The sequence below is a fragment of the Aythya marila genome (genome assembly GCF_965140915.1).
Source record: "Aythya marila genome assembly, chromosome: 25".
NCBI classification, from domain to species: domain Eukaryota; kingdom Metazoa; phylum Chordata; class Aves; order Anseriformes; family Anatidae; genus Aythya; species Aythya marila.
In genome coordinates, this window is record NC_139066.1 from 4,996,889 (window position 1) to 5,022,620 (window position 25,732).

A 25,732-nucleotide genomic window follows, 5' to 3' on the forward strand; every position below is an offset into this window, starting at 1 on the left:
GCCAGCCTCACGCCAGCGGGCGCCGCCATCTTAGCTGCGGGCAGGCGTCCCGGCGGCGCCGTTGGGGGGTGAAGCCACCGGCGGCCATTTTGGTTCCGGGCGCTGCAGCGGCGGCCATGTTGAGTGCGGGCACGAAGCCGGCGGGCTGCCCAGAAGGGAGCGGAGCGGCTCTTTTCCCTAGGCAGCCATCTTAGCTGCGGGCAAACTGCGCCTTCCCGCGGCGGCCATCTTAGGGCCGGGCAGCGGCGGGGCCTTCTCGCTTCCCGGAGCCGTTTGGGGGCGGCCGGCGGTGAGTCCCGGGGGCTGCTCGGGCCGGGGGGGCGGTGAGGGGACCCCGGGGGCTGCCCCGCTGCCGGGAGCGGCCTCCTCGGGGCCCCGGTTCCTCACAGCGTCGACCCGGCCGGCCCCGCTTCCCTGGGCGGGCCCCTCAGGGGCGGGCTGCCCCCGGCTCCCCTCCCCTCACGGGGGGGCTGTGGCCGTCGGGGCGCGTTTTGTACCCTCCAAGCGCTCCGTGGGGAGCTGCTTTTGGGGAAGGGTCGCCTGCGAGCCCTTTCCTGGGTTGTAGCTGAGGCAGGAGTTGCTTGAGGGTGATATATCCACGATACGAGTGCAAGAACTGGGGTAAAAATAAGGGTGTTTAGTCAAACGGTTGATTTATTTGCAACTGTGGTTAGCTCTGCTCTACAGATTGTGAAATAATCGGGGCCTAATCCTGTAATCCTTGTGGTTATGTGTCCTTATTCATGCAAGTGATCCCACGGCATTTCACAGAATCACAGAATTTCTGGGTTGGAAGAGACCTCAAGATCATCGAGTCCAACCTCTGACCTAACACTAACAGACCTCCACTAAACCATATCGCTAAGCTCTCCATCGAAACGTCTTTTAAAGACCTCCAGGGATGGTGATTTCTTTCACACCAAGCTGTCATTGCTCCTAGGTGTGGCTGATCTCCCAGGAGATGTTGGAAGGGAAACCTGAAGAAGAAGCCGAGATGAAAGCTCCCTGCTTCTGCCCAAGCAGAGGAGAATGGGGAGCAGCGTGTGTGGTAGGTGAAGTGGGAACGTTCGTGTTTGTTGCAAATAAACATATATGCAAGATAAAAACGGTGCACACAAAGCACATGAAAACGCCAGGTAGGAGAACAGCTCGTTTGTAAGCCTGGGCATTTCAGTGAAGCAATTCGCAAGCCTCCTGGGGCAAGGTGAGTGCAGAAAACGCTGCTGCAGGAATGCACGTGGCGTACTCAGTGTTACAAGAGCAGTATCCGTGAAGACTGACTGAAATTTAAGTGAATCTCAAATTACAGTTAAGCCAAAATCTAATGATAGGCTAACGAACGTTATGCTCTCCAGGTATTATATGAGCTTGAAATGTTTAGTTTAAGATTATAATTTGTGTTTAAAACTATTGCCCCAAAGGGCAGTAGGAATGAGAATGAAGAAAAGTGTGGTAGAGAAGGAAGGAGTTACTCTGAACATGTTACAGTTGTTATTTCTTCCATGAGACAAAGCTGAGACTTTGCAGGAGTGGATGTGTTTAATGTTGCAAACCGATGAAGGGCTCTAATGGAAATGTGGGGCAGTCAGGAGCAACGAAAAAGGTTTTAAAGGTCTTACAGATTGCATCTTCATCTTTTCTCGTCTTGCATTAAGTAGGATGTATCATTGTAAGAAAAAATTACAGTTAGCTTAAAAGGTGGCTTTAACATAATGTGTTTGCACCTTGCAAGTACCTAAATTCAACTGCAGGATGAAAAAGAGTAAAGAATATGATGACTACATAAAAAGTTCCATATTATCATATCCCATTGAAACAGTTACCTGTCAGCGATAGCTGAAGGGTTCCTCTTTTGAAAACTGTGCATCATATGAGGGCTGCAGCACTTAATTGTTAAAACTGTAAGAGCCAGCCCAAACTTAGGAGGCTTCTGGTAGAAATGAAAATCTGCATTTTTAAACTGGATTTAGTGTGTGGAGGATGTGCAGAGACCTCGACCACGTGCCAATGATTAGTATTGAAGGCGTTCTGTTACCAGCATTTGTCAGAGCTAAAATTTTAGGTCTGTTGTGGGGGAGAACACGAAGAGATGGGAAACTGGAGAGGCTGCCTGTGCCTGCAGGTGCCTTCCGCGTTTGGCTTCGCCACTAGATGTCAGTGCATGAAACCGCTTCACCCTGAGCGAGTGAAATTGGGAATTGGTTTGTAAAGAGAAGGAATGATACCTTCAGGGTGCAAAATCAGCGTAGCCTCTGCTCATACATATCTCCACTGGAGGTAAACCCCCTCAGTAAGGTTGTAAAGCTGCACTCAGTCTCGTAACTGTCCACATTTTCCAAGTAGGGAATGAGGAATTTCTTGGTGTGACACCTAAAGGTTAAAGTTTAGTATGTGCTTGATGTCTTGAAATGTCACGTTAAACGACACAAAAAAGTGAGTTTTGTTTTTTAAATCCTGGGTTCTTGTATATATATGTGTAAGTGTGTGTATATATGTGTACATATTCTAAATTGCTGCTGCTGTCAGCAGAGTTAGCTACCAAAAAATCCAGCTAAATCTGTTGAAGCCTGTCTAGGTCTTTATCCTCACCAAAACTCATTGAAAGTGAAGTGTTCTGTTTAAACAGAAGGATCTCTTGCTGAATCTTAAAAAAACATAGGAGACTAAAAGGGAATTTCCACACACACACACAGAAGTCTCCATAAACAGATATGGGCATCAAGAGGTTGAAATTAGACTTAAAATCCATTTTACTCCCTGGGTTTCCAGTTGCTCTGGAGACATGGCATTGAGAAATCTGCCCGAGGGATCTTAATGTGGCCATCGCTTACGGTAGTGGTAACAGAAAGTAAATTTGTTTATGTAGGAATTAGGAAGCAGAATAAATGCTTGTAAATTACGTCAGGTGTTTCAGCTGCTTAAGTGCTTTATAAATGTTAAAGCAATCACTTTAATTGCCTCGTGCATTATTTGTTATGCTGAATTCCTACAGGGTTACTTTACCAGCTTAAGCATGTTTTAAGGCAAGTAGGACAAGCACCAGATGTTTTTATAGCAGATTTTCATTAACGTGCTGTATTTCATCAAATCTTACTTGCTTTTAGGCACCATCTCAGTCCAGCCCTGGGGGCTAGAGTTTCGGAAAGACTGGGGTAATGTTTGAATGCTGCAACGATCCAGAGCGTTGTTACACAGATAGGAAGATCCAGGATGGTTGCTTCACTGCACTTTCACGTCTTCTGAAGGTGAGTTCAGGTGACTTTCACCTGGTTGGGGTTCCAGCTTAATTCCTTTCAGCGTGTGGCTTTTAGATGTGGAAGGTCAGGGCAGCAGAGCAGCAGCAAGAGAACCTGTGGGTCCAAGAAACTTGAAGAACTTCTGATCCCAATTTGATGTGGCTCAACGTCTGTATTGAAGTGGGTCGCTGTCTCTCACAAGGGCCCTTTTACTGCACTTGAGGCCTCGCTGCTGGTTGTATTTTTGGACAGGTCCCTGAGCAGCCTGATCTGCATTGGCCCTGCTTTAGAGCAGGGGTTGGAGCCTAAATTATTTTCTCGCTAGCTGAGGAGCTGGAATTTGGTTCTTGACTGGATTAAACAACATCTAGTCGGTGATGTGCAAACGAGTTCAATGCTTATAGGTGTATCCAAATGGTATGAGGTGCAAAGACAGAATTTAATGGGGTAGAAAATCAGCTGGGGGGCCTGGGCTGGCAGCGAGTGCAGCCTTACATATTTTCTGAGCCTTTGCTTGTTCAGAGCTGAGAGGCCAGCTCTCCACTGGGCCCTAGTACACGGCCAGAAGCAAACCCAACAGCAACAAATGTGTTTAATGCAGACAATAGTAGTGCTGATGTTAGTCTAGGCTGTTGGATTTATTTTGGGATTGGCAGGGTATTTGTTTCTTACTCCCGTGCGAATAAAAATATGCACCAGCTGTTGTACATCAAGAGGAGCCGAGTTTGGAGGCAGTTCAGCAACCAGTTGAGGACTAACCCTTGCTACTGCTCCCATGCCCTGATCTTTGATAAAACAGGAGAGAACAGGTTCCTGGTAAGCTGTGTGTGTTTGGGGTGGGTGGTTTTGTTTTTTTTAAGCCTGGTTTAGATTTGAATGGATACTGACTGGTGGTATAAATAACCCCAGAAACCCCTTTAGGAAGAAACGCAGCCGTGTACCACGCGTTGAGCCAAATGTCTTACACCTACAACTAGCTGTGTTCTCTACAGCAGTGTTTCAGTTGACTTGAACAGAATCTGTGTGCTCACTCTTTCCCCAGGGGCTCTGGCATGCAGACATCTGAGCAGAGTCTGGGTTTTCTGGCAGCAGGAGCAAGGTCAAGCCAGTTTGGCCTACATCATTTTTATTTTTTTTTTTAATTGTAATGGAAAAAGGATCCAGTCTGAGCCTTGCTGAAAACAGAAGTTTTTCACTTAGTTACAGCTGAGTGCAGCCACACTTCCTGGCTCCCTCCCTCCCCTGGGTCTCGTAGCATAATCTAATTATTAAATAATTGCAATAAGAGTACATTTTGCCCTGGCAAAATAGGGCTGACTAAAGCCTGTTGGTAGGACAGATATTTTTATGCCATCCTTGCCCCATTCTTGCCAAAATAAGAGGGTTTTTTTTGGATTCTCTTGTCAGCTTTTGGATTTGTGATCTGATCTTTTGAAACATTCCTTCCAGTCTAGGCAGTGCTCTCCAACTGCCTGGCACTGCTGTTAATGCCTTTCTTCCTAATCAATCAAGCCCACTGCATGCTTCCTTAAAGGAAAACTCTGCTCAGGTTGTTCAGTCCAATGACACAAACTTTCACGGGTGTAAAAATAAAACCTGTTTGTCACAAAGAATCCCGCTGGGTGGGAAGCGAAGGTAAAACTAATCCCTTTTGGCATTTCTGGGACTGTCCTGCAGGCAGTTCTTGCCTGAAAACCGACAGTGGTGCCATGGACAACCAGCTGCAGGCACTTTGTAGCTCAGTTCCTAGCTGACATAAATGCCTTGGTTGTAGTAAGGACCTTGAGGATATTAACAACAGCTTGTATATGTGTATAGTGGGGGCAGAATTTGGCTCTACTTGCTCCTCTAATTAAAAAATAGTCCCAAATTGCCATCTTCTGGGTCTCAGGCAGTTGCCTGCAGCAGTGGAGGCAGAGGTTACGTGCTGAGGATGTGCCTCGTGCTTGGATCCAAGGTGCAAATAGGATGCAGGTGGCAGGAACCCAGCATCACCCCACGCTAAAGGGTGGAGTATCCTTGGAGGTTGTGCTGAAGGTTGAGCAAACGAGGAGCAGGAGAAGATCATAGTGGGAGAAAGGGGAGCTGAGTAGAAGTAAGAAAAGATTTTGGAGAGTGAGAAGCTACTGCCAGGCTGGTGCGTGGAGTGACGCCGTTCCCAGGATGCTCTGGTTAACTGTGGTACCAAATGTGCCCTCAGTTTGGCACAACTCTGTTCACTCAGCTTTATCTTTCCCTTAGTTTGTTAAGGGACTGCCTACCAGCCCAGCTCCGTGCCTTAAAACTGAAGTAGTTAAAGAAATGCCACGCTGAAGATAAACTGCTGGAGGAAGCGTATCCTGGGCTGGGATCGGCAGCTTTTATCAGTTTTTATTATTTATTCCTCTAGCTAGAAAAAAAATATAGGCAAATAGTAATGCTTGGGATGTGCAAGGTTGCTGATTTCAGGGGCTCGTGTCCTGTTTGAGGTGCAGTGCAGCAAAATGGCTGTTCTTGGGGTAAGGTTTCTGTGCCAGCTGGAACTGGCGACTTCCTTTAAAACTCCTGCTTTTGTAATTATTCATGGCAAAAAGTTGTTTCTTCCCGTATGAACTTCTGGCGTGCTGCGCCCTGAGGTGAGCCAAGTAGGTTATTTTCCTCAGCGTCTGAATTTTTTCCTAATTACCTGGTGCCAGTTGTTGCCCACGCAGTTTTCTGTACCCGGGCTTCAGAATTCACCCCTGCCATGTTCTAGAGAGGTTCAGCAACACTTCTTAAGGCGCTTGTCTTGGGTCTGCCTGGTATCTATGAGAAGAATGTTCCTGTGCCAAGCGCAGCCCTTTATGGAAATGCTCTTTTTTTTTTTCTATATCACGTCTCTAACACTTTCTCATCAAACTGGGTCTCAGGAAATAAAGGTAATGCTGTGTGGCCGAGCTGTGCTTTGCTGGACAGTAGCTGATGGGTGCAGTAGGGCTCTGATTGCTGACAATTTGCTGTGCCAGCGAAGGAACCATGGGCTGGCCTGTCCCGAGAACATACAGCTTCTGCTGCTGCTCTTTAATACGCCTTTTACACACGTTCTCCTGAGCAAGCTGTCAGTCCTCCGGGGTAACTTCTTACATCCAATGCAGCCCGTGTTAATCTCGGAGATGAAATCTCTGGTGTTGGATAATTCCCGAATCTGGGTGGTTGGGAACGGGAGGAGAGAAAAGGTCATCTTATCTGTTAGGGTGGGATAAGTGGGATCTGCCAGCAGAGATCACGAGTCCTGGTGTTAATGCCAGCTCCTGCATGGCTTGGCACAAAGCTGGGGTTGCTGAGTGCCCTCAACGCTACAGGCGGTGTAGAAGCAAACTGGAAATCCCGTCCCTTAGCTGCTGCAAGCGTGTGATAAAAGGATCCCGACCCAGATAATAAATGTCATCCCTGCTGTGTCTGTTTTCCAGCAGGACGAGCTTCAGGGTCCCAGCAGCAGGATGACGAGACGCCCGCTGTAGTGGCTGGAAGGAAGGCGAGCAGCAGCAGAGGATGCTGAAGGTACGAGACGCTTTGTTACAGCTCTCTCTGCAGGAGACAGCACTGCTGATGGTGTTTGTTTAAACGAGGGCTGCTCAGGGGTTGTGCTGTTCAGGAGTTGTGCGTGCTTTCCCCCTTGCACATCGAATAGTCAGCACTGGCCCAGCTCGCTCCCCTTCGCCTCCTCGCTCTCACTGCCATGCTCTGTTTGGATGTTGGCAGCAGTGATTCCTTTCAAGTGTATTCTTCCTTGCTGGTTTATCGATGATTCATGCTTTTAGAGGCTTCCAGCCTTTCCATGACTTAGTGAAAACGATCCATTTCGTAACGTCTCCTTACTCTTAGCAGGGCTTCTGCTACGCTCCCAAAACTCCCACTGGTTTTTCACTGCGAGCATGACCAGACTGTGAAATAGCTCAGCTGGTCTGCTGAATAATTTGTTGGTCTCTTAATAAGCAGCAGTTTTATTTCTCTCACTCCTTAGAGCTTTTTTTGTCTCCAAACATTTGAGTGCAGAAACTGTCAGGCAGTGCAACGCAGCCCCCTTTTTTGGGGAGTGGGAGGCAGACAGGCAGGCGTTTTACTGCACAGTTTGGAGTGAGAGGAATTTTGTTGAAGGACAATGAGGGAAAGCCGAGCTTGTGGGCTCGATGACCCTTGGATCTTCCACGTTCATGCTCAGCTGATCAGGACTTTAAATCTGAGCTCTGCCTACCTCCTACCCATAGCAAAGGGGCAGAAATGTGATCTCATTTAGGACTTGAGCGCTGCACCAGAGTGGCAGGGCTGCGGTGACACCTGCTCAGCCTTCCACATTTCCTCTTTGCTTGTTGTTTCCTCCAGTGACACCGACAGAAGGCTGAAGAATGGCAGGCAGCCGTGGCCTAGGGTGTGCTTGGAGGGGTGAAGGGGCAAAGGGGAGATATTCTCCTGCGTGCCACGGAGCGTTACAAGGCAGCGTTCTGGAGCATGCTGAATTGGCTGCTCCATCACCAGGAGGTAATTCTGAAGCTTTGTGGTGTTTGCTGATGGTGGTGAAACAAATGACTGGCTTTCTGGGCTCCAGATACTGAGGGTAGTTAAGGCAGGGCAGCTCTCCTGTCAGGTTACAGAAACTGCGGCGGCAGAAGCAGCGGGAGCGAGCAGAGGCGGTGTGATAAGGAGCTGGAGCCTTGACCTGCAGCCTTGGAGCAGCTGTAAGAGGTTGTGTTGCTTCTCTGCTGCACATCATTAAGGATCCTTAATTACAGGGAGATGGCTGCGCTGTGTAGGCACGAGAGTAGCCTGCAGGAAGGTAGGAACCTGAATTTTATGAACTCCAGTGCTGCGGTGGTTGAGGATGGATCCAGAAGGGCTCAGTGCAGCTGAGACAGACTTGGCTGGCTGATAACACGCAGCTCATCTGAGCCAGCGTGGCTGCAGCCCAACTGATAGGGAGCAGCTGGGGATTTTGTGCCTCTTCTTACACAACAAAGCAAAATGGGGAGGTTAAACCTGGAGGGAAGCATTTAGGGGAAAGCAAAACTTGGACTTGAGGCAGAGCGGTGCTTAGCTCAGCCCTGCTGAGCCACTTGAATATTTGTTTTCAGTTTTCCTTGTGGTATTTATAGCGTGAGAGAGGCTCAGAAGAACCAGAGGCACAGCTGCGTGACCTCCTGCGTGCTCAAACTGATGGGCGCAGGGCAGTGAATGTGTCTGGTTTCTTCCAGCTGTGGGTGTTGGGTTCAAACTGCAGTGCCACGAAAATGGGTAGCAAAGAAACCGAAAGGTGAATTTGAATTTCTGGGCTGGAAGGACCCCCCTCTGAAGGGATCCTAGGGGAAAAAAAGCCGAGCTACTGGCCTGACAGTGAAAAAGGAATCTATCTTGGGCATTTATCGGACTTTTTCACTACATTTTGTGTTCTTTTGAACACCTGTATGTTGGTAGACGCCCCTTTGTTTCTCTTCGTGAATTCTTTCTTCACCTTGGTGAAGAAATTGCTGGTACATGAGGACCTGAAGCGGCTGATGACACAAGTTCAAGAAAATGGACAAAAGACTCTGATTACTGCCCATCATGATGCACAAGAAATACATCGAGTGGTGCAAAGAGTAAAGAGAGACAAGAGACACCGTTGGTGGGACACTTTGTTTGCATGGTTACCAGCTGCCACGGGAATCTTCAACGAGATGCTTCACCCTGTTATTGTTCTGTTAACACTCACTGTATTATGTTTTATACTGACAATTAGTTTGTACGTTAAACTCTGGTTGATGATGAAACGTTAGCATCCCTACACAGTGTACATACACTCAATAAACCTCATCCCGAGGATATATGTGATATCCCCGACATGTTCCAACTGTTGTGAAGTTTGAGTGCCTACAGTCACGGGGTGGATTACGTGGTGTAATTGCCTGAGGTAACTAGGGAAATAAAATAGTCGCATTTTAAGGAAAATGTGCAGCGTTGAAGAGGCTTCCAGGGTAGGGCAGAGCTGCATTACCTGAATGTTCCCTGGGCTTCCAACCTCAGATGCTGTCGCGCTGGGGAAACTTGGTGTGCGACCCCTAAGGAACAGTACAGAGCATGGAATGGAGATGCTCAAGTCATGTCAAGCTCCCCTTGATGAGACAGGGCCCTATTTTAAATTCCTCTCCGATTCGGGGTAGGGATATATTTAGGGTTGCTCAGAAAGAGCGAACACGGAGGGTGCAGTTGCACGTGGGGCTGCGTGCAGGCTCCCCTGGGGACCTCAGGTCTACCCAGAGCCTTCCCTTGGGCCCCCTTCGGCCCCCTTCCCGTCATGCCCCGCGGCCTCCGAAGGTGAAAGAGAAACCGCGCCTGCCCCCCCCCCCACGTGACCCGCCGCCCATTGGCCGCCGGCCCCACAGGGCTGCGGAACACAAACAGCGCCGGCTCGCTCCCATTGGTCGCGCCGGGGAAGGGGCGGGTCGCTCGGGTCGGCGTGCGATTGGCCGTCCTCAGGAGGGTGGGTTTTAGGCGGTGGGTTGTTCTTCTGATTGGTTGCGTGAGGGGACGGGGAGGAGGCGGGGCTTGAGGCTCTCTTTCCTTTTTGATTGGCTCTAGCGGGAGTGTTAACGCCCGTCAAGGCTAGGGGCGCCTCCGATTGGCTGCGCTCTCAGCGCGTGCACCGAGCGGCCGGCAGCGCGCTCTCACTGGCTACCCGGGCAGGGGCGGAGCCTCCGGCTCTTATAACCGCTCAATGAGCGCCGCGCTTTTCCCGGCGGCCCCGCCCCCGAGCGTTGATAAGCGGCGGCCGCGAGCCGCGGGGCTCAGTGCGGCGGGGCGGGGGGGGCGGCGCGGCCATGGCGGGGGCTGCCGGCACCTCCTGTGGCCGGGGCGGGCCGGGGGGGGGGCTGCAGCCGCTCCGCGCCACCGTCCCCTTCCAGCTCCAGCTCCAGCAGCGCCGCGGGGACGGCGGCCGGGCAGGTAACGGGCAGGAACCGTTATGGAGCGGGGGGTGGGGAGCCGGTAACGACAGCTGGGCTTCGCTACCGGCCGGGTTTTGGGGGCTGGGGGGTCGGGGGGAGGCAGGGGAAGGGAAGAAGCAACGGAGGGGGACGGGGGGGTGAGGTAGAAGAAGCCGGCTGCCCCCCGAGCCAGCCCTTTGTTCCGCTCGGTGAAGAGGCGAGGGTTGGGGGCGTGCTGACGGGGTCCGTGCCGGACACTTGGTTTGGGTTCGTTGAAATTTGGCTTTTGGGGGCCCCGCCAACAGCCCCGGGGCTTTGCTGTGTGTGTGTGTGAGCTGCTCCCGGGGCTGCTCCTGGGTGCTGGGCTCTCGCTCGGCTGTGTTAGAGCAAGGAGCAGCCAAGTAGCAGTGAAATATCCTTTTGGGTTAAAAGTAAGCTTAACTGGAACTCTTAAACAGCACGAAATACCCCTCAGGGTTTGGGCCAGCACAGCTCGGTGCTGGCTGCCCGGGTGCAGTTCTTTTGTTGAATGCAACAGGACCTTAATATTAACATTATCCTTGAATTAACAGCCTTAATATTAACGTTATCCTCGAGTTAACAGCCCTTCTGGAGGTGGTGCGTGTCTCATTACTCCCCACTCAGTCGTCCCTGCCCCTGGCAGAGCTGGTATTGATCAGAGCAGCTATTAAAAGCTTTTTTAGCTCAATTTACACTTGAAACGAGTTAACGAAATGCGTTTCGAGGGCTGGTTTCTCCTTCCTTCTCAGCAGTACCCTGAAACGGAGGTGAAGTTGCAGTTAATTGGGCAATTACTCTGTAGTTTCAGATCTTCCAGAAGAGAAAGCGGAGCTCACAAAAAGGAGAGCTCGGTGCTGTGCCTGCTCCTGAGGGCAGCGAGGCTGCAGAGCTCCGCTGACATGAACCAGAATCGCTGCTCTTCATTTCTTCCTGGCTCCGTGCCTCGCTGCTCCGGCTGCAGGAGCTCGGTTTTTTCCTCTCGATCATTTCGTATGCAGCTTTGGAAGCGTTTGAATTTCCACTGCTCTTTTCCTCAGTCGCTCGTAAGCTTCGGTTTGCTCCCTACGTGCGTGGGAGCCGAACCGGCAGGGTTTAACCGAGAGCTGGTGCTGTAGTGATTCATAATCCACCCCTCCTGCTCCCACCTTTTGGGAGTTTAGCACGGAAACCTGGGGCTTTATCCCATCAGGTTGGGATCTGGAGGCTTTCTGAACCGCTCCGGAGCTGCCTGGTTTTTGGGGATCTCGGTGCTGGGAGATCCAGGGCTGATCCTGCAGCTGCTCTGATAATAGAGGATCCCATTGAATCGAGGAGCAGCTGTTGGGTCTCTCAAAGGGCTTCTGTTAAAAGGGAAGAGCTCGAGCAGGGGGGTGCCAGGAAGCAGGGCTGCGAGGAGCTTGAAAGGACTCGATTAGAAATGAAGGCACCGGGATGCCCGGTGGTGAAGCTGCTGCCTGGAGTTGCTGTCGAGGTGTTTTAATTCATTTTCTCAAAGGCAACGTGGCTGTAGGTGGGGAAGCAGGTAACGAGAGAATTTCTTTGGGTCCAGCCAGAGCCATCCCTGTGTCCCGGGGCGGGCAGGGCTCAGTTGGGGTGAGCTTTGTGGGGACCCCGCAGTCGAAATCACTCGATGGCACTGCTCGTGCCCTTTGTGGTCTCGCTCGTTTCCTCCGAAGCCCACACCAAAGCACCTGCAGCTTGGAGAATCCCCACGCTTGCAGCCTCCCTGAGCTGTCACACGTGAGTCTGCTGCTGGGCTGCAACCCCAAACCCCAGTCCTCCTCCTCGTGCACCGCAGGCCTGGAACCTGATTTTTCTCAAGTAAGGCTGCCAGAAAAGTCTCCGGGCTTTTCTTTTCCCAGTATGGCACTAGAGAAATAGCGTTATTTGAATTGCCCTTCACCTTTTAACGTGTGCCCGTGGTGTTTTGAGAACATAAGTGAGTAATTGGAGCTGGCTGACTTGGCTCGTGCAGGGGGAGGAACAAAATGGGGAATGGTGAAAAAGCAAAGCCACGTCTCGTGTTAGGAGCTCAGAGAACTTCTCACAACGCTCCTTTAAAAGCAGGGAGTTAATTAAGATGAAGAGCTGGCCAAGAAGCCACCAACTGCTTCTCTGTGTAGCATTGCAATTAACTTCTTGGGGATTTCAGGATGTTGCCTCTCTCCCTTCCAAGCCCTACACACGTTGGGCTTCTCATCCCTCTTCCAAGCCCACTGGGTCAGTGGTAGCCAACACCAGCAGCAAGATCCAGAGGGGCAATTCCCCATCCTTCAGGAGTGGCTTTGACAAGAACTGTGCCTTTCACACCGCCCCCCGTGACACCAAATCCTTACGGACGGCCTTGCTTCACCCGAATCCCCCAGAAATTTGCCGGGCTTTGACCTCCACCCCTCGAACCCCCGAATTTTGTGGTGCCTCGTAGGTTTTCAGGAAGTTCCTAGCTAGCTGGGCTGACTCATCTGCTTGGGATGGCGTTGCCTGCCTGCTCCACGTGCCCGTTTGGGGATGTCCAGTTGTTTTAGCTGCCTGGATCCTGCTGGGGAGACGGAGTGAGCGGAGTGCCAAACAGCTTTATTTGGTATCTGCACGCAGCCCGTGCCTGCTGTGTGTTATAGAGGCAGGCGAGTGGGACGCTATTCCTAGGCAATGCCGGCCGAGTGTGTGTGTAGCAAAATGAAAATGATTCTTTGGGAATAAAAATGTGTTTACCCCTTAAAAGTGCTGCCCATGTGGTAGTGACGCAGCAGAGCTGTTCCCAGGCTCTCCCTGCCCTTCTCTCCTTAGCTGCAGGCGTCACGGGATGGACGTGGGGGTCTCCTTCCCCCCTCCTAACCTTATTATTTGAATATCTCCAGCACTGCTGGTTGCTTTAGGAATCGGCGTGTGATGGTGTTTCTGCATCCCACAGGATGAGGGTGAAGGTTTTGCTGCCCGAATGGTGGTGCAGGTGTTTGTGGTGGCTGCTCTTGGGTTTTCTTTCAATGCTTCTTAACTAACACCTGGAGATTTTGGGGGGCACATAAGCAAATGAGGAAGGAACGCCCAGATTTGTAACATCAATATACTTAAAATTTAAGGTTTTTAGAGGAGGAGTATCTCAGCTTGCTCTGTATTAACACTTTAAAAAATAAATAGAAAGCAAAAACCCTGCAGTGAGTATGCAGAGTGCGGCGTGGGGAAACAGCTGCTGTGCAAGCAGTTGCTTCCCAAGCTTGGCTTTTTCAGGTTTTGGGATTCACCACGACTGAGTAATTCTGCTCCTGCCTTTAGGGTTTTGCCGTGGGCAAACCCTAATGATGGAAACGAAGGGTTAAGTAGAAACGGAGAGCTGTCATGGGGAAAAAGTGGTTGTGGAGGGATGGGAAAACCTCAGGGGTGTCCTGCTGCTGCATGATCCACGAGGAATCCTGCTCCTGTCCTAGGGGATGAAATCCCTCTTTGTACAAAACCCAGCTGAGCACAATGCGGGGCTCAGCTTTGCAGGTGGCTTTGGTTGGTGTGGGACGAGTTCCTCGTGGTAATTGGAGCCTGTTCAGGGCCGTGCAGCCCTCAGCTGATAGGGATCATCCCTTCAGCCCCAACCTGCTGCTCCCACTTGGTTAGCCTCTGGGTGTGGGAAAGGGGAAACAAAGGACACGGCTCTAACTCATCTTGCCTCGTGTTGACAGGCTGTGGGTCAAACAAGTTTCTCCCTGCTTCAAAACGCCGGGGATGACATCGAGAGACGGATTTGTGCGGGGAGGAGGGACGGGAGCAGAGGGACTCGGAAGCTCTCGGGTTGTTTCCCCTCCATAGGTTCTGAGTTCACGGTGTGGAGAAGAAATGAGCCCTTCCTCTGCTTCCCTTCCCCTGCCTCATTTTCTCACCGTTTTTGCCATCTCCTCAGTCTGAAAGCGTTCAGGAGCAAGATCTGCTATGTTTGAGGAGCAAGATCGACAGCGTTTGCACAGTTCCTGGCGTGCTGGAGCCTGAGGCTGCTCTGCACAAGTGCTGGGTGTGAGCTGCTGCCGTGCTCAGGTGAGCTTCTAGCAGCAAGCTGATCCCAACTGTGCTCCTCTGCTCCTTCAGCTGGAGCTGGCACGAGGATATCAGGGCTATCAGCTGCTGGGACTTCTCCTGGTGCAGAATTATTCCACGCTGGGCGCTGCAGGCAGGCTGAAATCCTTCACAAAGGTGGCTGTGAAGGAGCAGAGGATCGGGGCTTGTCGTGAGGTGCTACGTGATTGATGTCGCTGTGAGCGTGGAAAGGACAAGCTGCTTTTTCCTTGTTTCCTGGCTTGTCTGTAACTGTTGAAATATCAAGGATGTCTCGCTCTGTTTGCTTTCCTTGGGGCTGGAAGACTTCCAAGGGCTTGGGAAGCAAAGGTTTCTCACCTTGAGCTGAGCGACAGCCCTGCCTTCTGCCGTGATCTTGATGCCTAGATGCTTATCAGGAATTGATTTAAGTGGGTGTAACAAAAAAAAAAGGAGGAAAAAAAACCCCAAACCCAACCCATGTCTTCATAGCTGAGGGTTCGCTCCTCTGATACAGGTGCTGGGGGTGACTCCTTGGTCATCTGCGCTTCCAGATCAGGGTGAGCGAGTCCTAAAGATAAAAACAGGACAGGACAGAAAGTTTAAGCAGGTTTTTGCTTGATTCCAAACCCCCCTTATTGTTTGTCAGAGGCTGCCAGCTCATCTGTGTTTTCTTCTGGTTCCTCCGTGGAGTTCAGAGCGTGGAAGTCGGTCCGGAGGCGCTCCCCACCTGTACCGGGGGGCAGGAGATGGATGTGCTGGGAGGTCCCACCGTGGCTGGATTTAGGAGACGTGCACTTCAACCAAAGGCTTTGAGGATGTTGAAATTCTTCCGATGGTTTTATCATTTGAAAAACAAACTTTGAAAGGATGGAGGTAAAGGGGGAAAGTTCAGCTTCTCCTCCACTAACCGAGTGCTCAGCTCCAGCCTAAGGCCTTGAGCAGCGGTTGAGGAAGTTGCTGTTTAACAGTGTCCAAAAAAAACCAAACCACCAAAAAAAAAAACCACCACACCAGCTTGAACCACGTGAATCTCCTCCGATGAGACCTGCAGATGCTCCATCCTTGGGACTGCAAAGCCTGGGATTTCTCCCAAGCCTGGAATTTCTTCGCTGGGCTCCAGGTTTGGGGAAGCCTCTGAGGCCGGGTGGGATCAGAGATCTCACACACCAACATCAGTGATCCTCTTGCTGTGTTCTTCTCCCCGGTTGTCAACTTCTGACCGTAATTCTCCTGCTTTGAGGGTGAAGTGAGGCTTTTCCTACCAAAAAATCCGCTGGCTGTGCTTGGAGGCAGCCTGCCCGTTGCGCGGGGGCTCAGCTCCGTGTGCCCACCTGGTTCCTTTCCTGGTGGGTCCCTTTGGAGCCCCCTCAGCGTGGATTTACAGCCGTGATTTTTACACCTTTTGGTTGCTCACCATCCTCTCTGGGCCCCTTACTCCACTTCTGGCTCGAGATCTGCTCCTGGTCCCCTCCCCTGAAGAAGACCTGCCGGGAGGTGTCTCGGTGCAGGGGATATCCCCTTTCTCTCTAGCTTCTCTGAACTTCCCTCTCAGCACTTCTCCAGCTCTGGGTCTCGCTTTCTTGAGCTCGTTTCCTGCCGTGGTCGCTGGGTGTGACCCTGCCACCAACCCCTGCCCAACGCTGCTGGTTTCCAGCTCAATCTGCAGATCTCAGCGCCGTCTGTCCCAACCCCAAGATTTTAAATGGCACGAAGAATGACCAAAGCTGCTCCTTGGAGGCTTTGGTGGATTCTCGGGACAGAAATCTTGACTTCTTGCATGATTCTGGGCTGGTTTTGGGTGGTGTGACTGAATTTGAGGTGTGCCGTGGGGAGGTGCCTGCCCGGAGCACGGTGGTAGCAGGCATGGCTTGGAAATCCTCACCTTTCTTTTGAAAATGAACAATGCTGGGAAAAGCCTTTTTTTTTTATATATATTTTTATGTCCTGTGCATGTTTTTAGCCTTTGCTGTGTTAAAAGATTAGGACTCTTCAGAAATAGGTGGCCGTTGCATTTTGGCCTTTTTGTCTGGACACGAATTCCTTCATCTGCTCGGTCAGGGGAAAGAAAACAAGAAGGGAAATGGGAGGCTGTGTTTCTGCAGCTTGCTTGCTGCTGGGGATTCAGGCCTGTTGGGCCACAAGCCGTCAGGTAGCTGGGTTCACCCTGGTGAAACTGCAGGGAAATTGAAACGAGATCTCCGAGGCTCACAGCATCACGAACGTGAGGTGTGTTTGTGATGCTCTGGCACAGCCGGGCAGCTCATCTCTTCTCCTGTAGGATACCCGTGCTGGTGATCACCCCAGCAGAGCTGGTTTTTGTTTTTTTGTTTTGTTGTTTTTTTTCCATGCAGAAATGTTTTTTGCAGAGATCTCCCAGGGGGATGTTGGAAATGAAGGAACTGAGACAGGGGTGCAGTGGGGGGCCCGGATCCACAGCCAGCAGCCTGCTTCGGGGCGAATTTTGGTTGGAAGACGTTCCTGCAGCACGGGTGCTGCTGTGCTTTTGGCAAATTTGGCTGGATTTTGAGAAATCCAGCTTGGGCGTCTGTGGTGTCCTCCTGTCCCCTGGGTCAGGAGTGTCACCCCAGTGTCACCTGAGCACTGCGAGGTGCCCACGAGGCAAGCTGATGTGGAACCCGAGTAATGAGCTGTAATTTCTGGTACACCAAGGGGAAGAAATTTGCATGAGTTAATTATTGACGGGGTTGCTTGGGTTCCATCCTGGCTAAATGCTTCCTGACAAATACTCCTGAAAGCTCACATGCGACTCCTGTTTGAGCTAATAAAGTGAGAACTGCACCCAAAACCTTCTCTTTTTGCAAGAGGAGCCCCTGGCATGGTGGTGAGGACAGCCCATCGCTCCGTGGTAAACTGTAACAGTCCCTGCTTCAATCTAATCAGCTTTGTTTTTCATGCTTCATCACTGTAAGATAGATTTTGCGTGGACACGTTCCAAAAAACCACCAGGGCCTGAACAGCACGTCCCTGAGCTCCTGAGCAGTTCTGTGATCGGGAAGGGTCAGCTTCCCCAGGGTGACATCTGCAGGGGGGGGAAGGAAGGAAGGAAGGAAGAAAATTGTACAACTCTAAAGAGCAAGCAGTAGTGGGAACGTTATTTTTGCTTGCCAGCATTTGTGGATCCAGCTTTAAGTGCTGAGACTCTGGAAGTTTTGGGGTGGTGAATTGAAAATAATTCTTTTTTTTTTACGAGTTGACTGAAGCCTGTGGTTATCTTTTTAGATACAGAGATTGGTGCAGGAGACTAGGTAGGAAGCTCTGAGCTCCCGGCTGTTGTCGTGGTTGGCAAAGAGCAGGGACCCTGCAAATCCCCACCACCAGTCCTGCGAGCAAACTGCGCCCTTGCTGCTTCATTTGGGATAACATCCGACCTCGCTGCTTCTCAGCACCCCCATTGCAGCACCCGGAGGCAACCGAGTGGCTCCTGGAGATAGAGCAGCAGTTCCCTTATCTGCAGCAGCTCTGCGGTGCCCATGGGGGAATAAAAGCACCCCCGGAGACTAAAAGCACCCCCGGAGCTGGCTTTTCTCAGCTGGGTGGCTGTCTTGGCCCCGGGCCACGCTCGTGGCCGGGTGGCAGCTGTGCAGGCTGGGTGCTGGGGGCTGATAATAGCACGGGGCTGTAAACAGGACGCTCCACCCTGCTGTCACCTCTCCCTCGTGCCCCAGCTCCTCTCCTGCACCCCTGGGTGCTGCAGGGGACCCGGCTCGGCCTCTGGTGGCACCACGGAGCCCCAGCTCGCAGCGTGTGGGTGGCTCTGGGTGTGCTTTGAGCATCCCATGGGGTCTCACCGGGGTGTCATCCCCGCTTGGAGCTGGTGGTGCCCCGTTTGGGTTGGGCAAGGTTGGGTTGGGAAGGTTCCCCCAGCCCCCCGGGGCTCTTTGGGGAGGTTTTGGGGGCCCTTTGGGGAGCTGTGCAGGATGAGGAGCAGCTCCTGGTGGTGGCAGCGTTCAGTTCTGCCAGAAACCTCATCGGGGAGAGCGGCGTGAGGGGAAAGAACCAGCTGGAGATGCGAATAATGGAGCCCGTGGGGGCACAGAGGCATGGGAGAGGAAGCTGCAGGTCCTAACGAGTTCCTAAATGAGTTAGGGGTAGCTGCGTTAGGCTCCTGGAAGCAGGGAGCACGTCTGAAATGGCAGCTGGAGCCAGCACAATAAGCCTTTAATCCCGTGTGGACCTTCTGAGGTGTGGCTGTGCTGCAAGGACTAATGCTCCTGGCCCTCCCAGGTGCCTTTGTTCCTACCTTTTTCTCCCCTAAAACCGGAATTCCACTCCCAAACGGTACCTCAGCTGATAAAGGGATGTATTTAGGCCCTGAATGCCAGGCAGTGAGTGCTGCAACACCTTTGCCTACAGAGTTTTTTGGCGAGCCCCACGCGGTGCCCAGCAGCTCTGAGGCTGCTTTTCGTGTGGGGAACTCGCTGCCTGCCTGCCCACAGCGCCCCGATTTTGGGGAGGAAAGAGAAAACCTGCAGCAGAGCTGCCCACAGCCTGAATATCTTGCCGGGAGGCCACGGGGCTGCTCTTAATGCGCGTGGTAATTAGCGTGGGTAATCAAACCGAAACGCAAACAGACCTTTCTGCTGGCTTCAGCTCGCCTCTCTCCCTTGCCGTGGCCAGCACGCCTCCTCGCAGCTGCAGGGGTGGTGACAGGCCCGTGGGAGAGGTTGGCGTGGTGCTGGCACCCAGTTTGGGGCTGACTGGGATGTGATGGAGCGGACTGGGAAGGAGCAGCAAGCGTGGTGCCACGGCCTCAGCTCGCGGAGCCTCCTGGCTCTCCGTGCTCCGTGCTGTTGGCTTGCAATGGGTTTGCATCGCTGCCCGGCCTCGTTTTATTTAGGAAGCAGCTCTGCTCACAGCGTTTCCAGCTCTGAAAGTCAGCACGGGCAGCGTGGAAGCTGGGCAGAGCAGAGCTGCAGGGCGGGTGTCCGTGCTCTTCCCTCCTGCTCGTGTAAAAGCGAGGTGGCCGTGTCAGGTATTTTGCTCAGACGTGCAGCAGCAACCCCAACGTAGTCGGGAACGTCTCATCAGTGGTTCTGAGCAGCCTCTTGAGGGCTGCGATGAAATCTCTTGCTCTAAAGGAGCAATCTGCTGGTGCTGAGCAAGAGATCGGCGCTCTGCAGTGGAGCAGAGAGCAGTGAGGAGGAAAACTACAAGGACTTGTGCGGGCTGTACGTCCTAATTCCCTCCTGGTGATGTTTGTGCTCGATGTGGGCTCGTTAATCGGGGTGGCTTTTGCTGGGTTTTGGTTTTGGAAGTCTGAATCTGTTCCCTTTGTCCTTGTCTAGCCAGCGTCCCCTGTGCTGCTGCTGGGGAGAAGCCGTGCCGGCCCCGGCAGCCCCGCGTGCGGCGCACCTCCTCGCTGGACACCATCGTGGGCTCCTACCTGCTGGGGCAGTGGCCGCGGGACGCCGAAGGAGCTGCTGCTTCGTGCATGAATGACAAAGCCACCCAGGTACAAATGCAGACAGCCCAGGCTGTCTCTGGGCCAAGAGAGGGCCAACTGAAAGGTGTGTAAGGTGGGGGGGAAGAGGCAGAGCGTTCAGGCTCCGGCTCGTGCAGCTGCGACTTTCTAGGAAGGTTTTTTTTCCCCTCTTGCTTCTCAGCTTCGATTGATTCCCCTTTGGTGCAGAGTTGGAATTTCCTTGGCCTTGTTTGGAGGCAGATGGCCGCTGGCTTTCTGCTCCAGCCCTGGCTCAGCACTAGTGGTGTGTTTTTTTTTGGTTTTTTATTTTATTTTCTGGCTTGCAGCTCTGGGCCAAGTCCTTATATAACACTCGCGGGCTGAGTGCCACACGCTGGGAGAAGGCGAGGGTGCTCCCACAGCAAGGCTCGCTAGCACGAAGAGCGCAGCGCTCTGCTGGAGGGTGGAAAAGCTCCAGACCTCGAGGAACTCTTAGCAACCTGTAAATATTGCTGTGTGGCAGCAAACAGCGCTCGCCTATCTGCGGAGGTGAAAGAATTCAGAGGGATAAGAGCATCCGTTTGCTTAACGAGCCGTTTATTTAGCGCACTCCCATCTGTGTGAACTTGCTGTTTGATCTTTGCGAGTCAACAGTTTATAACGGGGCTGTTTGCAGGAAATTCTCAATTGGATTCCAACTTCCATTGTCCTTTTCCAGCGGGTTCTCGCCTGCTTTTTGTTTGGGTTCTGGTGCCCAAGAGCACTGCTGAGGGCAGAGGGCGTGCTGGAGAGGAAGGGAAAGAATTTGAACCTGATTTCAGAGTTATTTCTGGGAATACTCCTCCTTTCTGCCTTAAAGCAGATGGGCAGTGGTGGGAACGCTTAACCCCAGTGCTTTCGAGCTAATTAGTTTGGTCCTTTTGGGGAAAAGGCTGGCGAAGTGGGGCATCTCCTTCCCAGAACGGGGACGGCACCGCCTTGCTTCTGGCTGCTGAGCTCGGAGCTGCTCACTCCTGCAGTGAGGCCAGGTGTGGGGCATCTTCCCCCAGCTATCTGCAAAGAAATGCTGATTTCACCTTGTGATGTGCTTGGAAAGGAGCAGAAATCCCCACACAGCCACTTGCCTGATGCTGGCAGTTTGGGAATAAAGTCCCCGCTTCCAGACCTCCCTGTGCATTAACACAGCGCTCCCCGCTGCGACCTCCAGGACTTTGCCACTCCTTCCACTTATCAACGCTGGGACTTTCTCTGCTAGCCAGCACATGTTTACTTCCCCTCCCTTGTTCAGCTACCCATCAGCTGTTTGGCAGAGCCCTGGAGATTTGCTGTTGTAGGGTGCTGAAGCGAGATACGGGCGCAGGTGCTGGCTGTGGGGGCGAGGATGGCAGCCGCCTGCACGATTGGAGCTCGCGGCTTTATCTCGCTGTGCAAAGCGTTTTTCTCTCCCCTTTCTGAGGAAGCGGTTTTGCCACAGTTAGTACAGAAGGTTCTGTAATTTCCTTCTGCCTGCGAGAGGTGGGATGCGCACACATCTCTTCCTTTTTAGGCCCTCTTTCCTTGCCCTGCAGCGCTCGGTGCTCGGGGTGTCACAGCAATAGGCTGCAGCGAGGGACTTCTTGGAGGATGCAGGTGCTCGGGAGGCTTCCTGTGACTGGAGAGGATTTTCTCCCATGCCCTGGGCTGTTCTCAGCAGCTGGAGTTGAGCTTTTGGCAGACTCGCCTCTCGCAGTCGCGTGGGTTTTCTCCTGTAGGCCTTTAGCTTTCCTCCTCGGCTTTCTTCTGGATGTAATCTACTGATTCAGGAGAGGATATTTGAGGGAGGAAATGAGATCCGGGGTGCCACGTGCGAGAGCTGCGAGGTTGGTGCTTGCTGTAGGATTTCCTTGGCACTGTCTGGGGGTATCACAGGGACGGCTGAGGCTCCTCTGGGCTGCTGTAGTTTTGCAGGATGCTGGGGTAATGGTTTGGGTTGGAGGAATTTCTTCTCTCAAACCCAGCTGAACGCTAAATCAGGGCGACGTCTGTGCCGTGATGTCTGCTGAAACAGAGACCCGGGCAGCAAAGGGTCGTAGCCGTGCAGAAATTGGTGTGCTGTGCTGGAGGAGGTGTGCGAGGGAGGGCTCAGATCAGCCCGGAACGCAGGAGGAGGTCGGGTTTCTGCCCTGCATCCCGTTACAGAAGGGAAGCCCGGTGCCTCGAGGTAACTCACCTCATTCCTTTGGTTTGAAGAGGCTTGAAAACACTTGGAGAGAAGAGGCTCCTGTCATCTGGTGACTCGCTGGGGTTGTTTGGAGCAGCTGCTGCTCTCGCAGTGGCCTCTGGGGAGGTGCCTTGAGCTGCTTGGAGGGGAAGCGTTCTCCCCCAGAAATGGCAGAGGTGGCACGGGTTTCCATTGAGATTTGTAGTGCTGAAGCCTCTGACTGCTGGGCAGGCCTCTCCCCTGGAGGTCTGGGAGGTCCAGGCTCCCAACAGGTGCACACGTTTGGGTCAAAATGTTGAGGTTTTGGCCAATGCTTGGGTATTAACGGGGGAAGGCTGGAGCAGGGCTGTGAAGGGGCAGGAGCTGATGACTTTGGTTCTTTGGGACTCTACCACGAGCGTCCAGCACAGTCAATGTCGTGATTGTTCTCAGCAATGTTTCTCCTCGCTTCAGACTCCGGTGTCCTGGCATGATGCAGAAGTGGGGAAAGCCAGCTCCAGTTCTCACAGGCGTTCTGCTTCTTGGGGTAGCGCAGATCACCGCAGAGAGGTAACCCAGACCCGCGCTCCCGACGCTTCAGCAAGATCTGTGTTAGTCCTTAACCTCCAGGAGGCTCCTGCTTGCGTGGTGGGGGGGAATTGGGAGGACAGGGAGATCAGACCTCAGCCCCTGTCCTCATCGCTAATGCTCTGTGAGGCCGAAATCGCAGGCAGCTGTTGGAAGGAAGCTCGGAGGTGGCGTGGTGTGCGTGGGGTCTGGCCCCGTAGGTGGAAAATAACCCAGCTCCAGCAGCAGGACAGCACCGGGCAGGCTGCAGGGGGGTGTCTGTGACAGTGTTTGTGACAAGGCCTTGTACGTGTGCTCGGTCCATCCCCTGGGAGGTGGCCGGAGCCGCTCATGGCGTGGTCGAAGCCGTCTCCGTCTTGGCACTTGCTCAAGGGTTGAAAGAGAGGGGGAGGAGAGAGGCGAGGCGAGGCAGGACCCTTCGTGGTGGAGGTGTGTTGGCTCGCCTGGTTCTGTAGCCGAACCTTTGTTTGCTAGATTGCCAAACTGAAGCAGCAGCTCCAGCGAACAAAGCTAAATGGCAGAAGTGGCAAAGAAAAGGAGAAGAGCTCCCCGCTGCCGGGGGACCACGCTGTCCTCGGATCGCTCCGGGTACGTTCACGTCTCCCCTGTTCCGCTGTCGCTGCGCCTTCCTGGTGAGGCCGAGCTCCTGCTGGCAGCCTCCAGGCTTTTCTCAGAATTTTTACCCTGCTTTCTGAGAAAGGAGAATTTATTTATTCATTTATTTCCTCCTCTTCTTCCCCCACCTCTTCAACGTGTCCCTGGGCTTTGATCTGCAGTCAGTGAGTTGACACGAGCCTTCTGTCAGTCCTCTCTGGGCAGCTGCCTGGAGAACAGGATGGAGCTGAAAGGGCTCGGTTGGTGCAGGTGCAACTAATTTCTCTGCCTCTGGGTCGTTGCAGGACTCTCCTTCAGGCTGCCTTTCCTCATCTGCTATTCTGAGGCTCAGCCCTTGCTTGCATAGGAGCCTGGAAGGGCTAAACCAGGAACTGGAGGAAGTGTTTGTGAAGGAACAGGGAGATGAAGAGCTTTGGAGGGTGAGTGAAGGTCACGAGATTGCCCGGAATCTCCTGGGTGGTCTCTGAAATCCTTTCCTCCAAGGACACTCGCTGTCTGTATCTGTTTGTTGGCCACGGGGATGGGCTCTGTGTCTGGTTTCGTCTTGTTCTAGGCGTGTAAATGTCTGAGCTGTGCCAAGTGGCTGCTGGCTTCCCTCTGTAAAACTGGCTGGTGCGACGAGAGATGAGCCAGGGGTAATCCTGGACTGGATGACTCCTCGCTGGCAGGGTTGAGGTGCTGTCGCAGACTGGCATCCAGAGGCTGTTTTGTGCTGTGCAGATGTGGGAGGGGACCCCAGACAGCTTGCGAACCCTTCAGCATGTTAGGGAAGGGTTTCTGTCCTTCTGCTTTGCCAACAGCTGCCTCGCCCCCTGAGGTGGAAGCCGTCCCTGTGTCGGGATCCAGCACCCCGAGCAGCTGCCGCACCATTTCGCTGCTGAAAGGGTTCCTTGCTCTGCTCAGGCTTTGTTTCTTCCCTAGATTTTGGATGTCCCAGATGGCCACAGGGCACCGGCGCCTGCCCGGAGAGGCTCTGGAGATGCAGCCCTGACTCTGGAGCCCAGCAGCAGCTGCAGCAGCCTCTCGCTTTCTCCTTCCCCCTCGGTGCCTCTCCGCCTTTCTCCGCACACCCCGGGGAGGCTGGCAGCAGGAGAGCTCCCTGCTGCGGATGAGGCACAGCCAGATCCCAAGGAAAAAGGTAAACGCTTGAAAGGCCAGGAGCTGGCAAGTCAGGGGGTGGAGGATGTGAGCTGGGAACCCCACGGGTAAAATGCTGAAGCTTTAGGGCATGGCTGCAGCCTACAGGCACGGGGTTTAGAGGAGCACGCCTGGGATTGGCTTCTGGTGCTGCCGGATTCTTTGCAAAACGTCTCCAAAAGTATTTCTTCTTCCCTGCTAGAGGAGGGCAGCCCCTCTCCACCAGTCCTGGCCTTCGCTTCTTCTCCTCGGCCCAACCACAGCTACATGTTTAAACGGGAACCTCCCGAGGGCTGCGAGAAAGTGCGTGCCTTTGAAGAAACCTCGTAAGTATGAGGAGCTGCAGGTGGCAGGGAGCTCACATCAGGCTGGGGTGGGGGCAGCTGAGGCTTTTCTTGCTGCAATTGTCACCCCCTGCCCTGTGCTGGAAGTGGGAAATGGTCTCTGAGACAACATTTGCCCCCCAAAAAGTAGCTGCTCAGGTCCTGGTGGAGGAGCTGGAAGTGGAATCGCCAACCCTGAGCCACTTGGGAGGGTTTTGGCGTTCCGTGCCCTTCCCAGGGGGTTGTTCTCAGCACAGCCTCTCGAGGCTGTTCACCTAAAACCGTGCTTCCAGAACCAAACGGGCTTCTCATGCTGCTCTGTGCCGAGCAGCAGTCCCCACAGCACAGGGAATTGAGCTTTTAGGTGGCAATTTGAGGAGCTCCCAGCTCTGGGTGCTCTCCCTGCAGCCGGGCAGCCTCTGTTCCAGCTCACATCCCCTTCCCTCCCACAGCTCCCCCAGCCCCGAGCACAGCTTCCAGCCCTCCTGCCCGGATAAGAACAAAGTGCACTTCAACCCCACCGGCTCTGCCTTCTGCCCCGTCAGCCTGGTGAAGCCTCTTTTCCCCAACGTGGGCTTCCTCTTCAGGGGCTTCCCGGCCTCTTCCAGCCCCACCGCCGGCCCCTTTCCATCCTGCCAGCCCCCGGCCCCGTTCCTTGGGGTGCGGAAGGACGCTGCTGGCGACGTCTCCAAGTCGCCCGCGTTGAACTACGAACACTGGAAGCGCGGCCAGCCCGAGGAGAGCGTCGTCTTCCACAGCTCCCTGGTGGTGTGAAGCCCAGGGGAAGGCAAGGCAGCGGCGGCAGCTCCTCCGTGCGTGCACCTCGGCCGGCCCCTGGAGACAAAAGTGCCTTGAGGGTGGGATTGAGAGCCACGGGGGCGGCTCCGGGATTGGGGTTGAGAAACCACAGCGGGCGTCCTCTGAGGAGGGTGCCAGAGGGGAGCTTCCTCGCTGCTCGTTTTGCTGATCTCCCCCGTTTTGAAGCACTTTCCTGTGGTGAATTGTCGGCGTTACCTGCGGGATTGTCCCCCGGCGGAGGCAGAGCCGTGCTCCCGGGGCTCCCAATGCCAAGGATTGAGGTGGAACATCCCCGCCCCTCCTGTGGGGAACCCTAAATGGGGGGAAAAGGGGAGAAAAAGGGGCTCAGAGGGGGGAGGCGACGCTGACCTGCAGGGTGAACGGGCTCTGGGTGTGGCACGGGGAGGGCTGGGGAGCACCCCATGGTGCCTTTACCCCTGCCACGAGCCTGAAGGGGAAAAGAAAAGAAGCTTTAAAGG

At 53.4% G+C, this 25,732-nt stretch overlaps 1 protein-coding gene and 1 long non-coding RNA gene across 5 annotated transcripts; both read left to right on the forward strand.

The window, feature by feature from the left end:
- The first annotated feature begins 40 nt into the window (after positions 1–40).
- On the forward strand, positions 41–9,072 carry LOC309887476. 2 transcript variants are annotated; one of them, XR_014319067.1, is made up of 6 exons: positions 41–289; positions 772–1,048; positions 3,105–3,245; positions 6,665–6,755; positions 7,578–7,733; positions 7,840–9,072. It is a non-coding gene; the product is annotated as an uncharacterized lncRNA (long non-coding RNA). The 2 variants fall into 2 exon arrangements; XR_014319066.1 differs by having other exon boundaries at positions 7,578–9,072.
- A 973-nt stretch (positions 9,073–10,045) lies between these two features.
- FAM117A (family with sequence similarity 117 member A) lies at positions 10,046–25,732 on the forward strand (the record flags this gene model as incomplete). 3 transcript variants are annotated; one of them, XM_082779217.1, is made up of 8 exons in its annotated part: positions 10,046–10,169; positions 19,498–19,664; positions 22,267–22,362; positions 22,855–22,968; positions 23,280–23,414; positions 23,917–24,133; positions 24,335–24,458; positions 24,908–25,731. In XM_082779217.1, the coding sequence occupies 8 exons, from the start codon at positions 10,046–10,048 to the stop codon at positions 25,227–25,229; spliced, it is 1,299 nt and encodes a 432-aa protein (XP_082635343.1). In that variant the 3' UTR covers positions 25,230–25,731. The 3 variants fall into 3 exon arrangements, with proteins under 3 accessions (XP_082635343.1, XP_082635344.1, XP_082635345.1); XM_082779218.1 differs by lacking the exon at positions 22,267–22,362; XM_082779219.1 differs by lacking the exons at positions 22,267–22,362; positions 22,855–22,968 and having other exon boundaries at positions 24,908–25,732.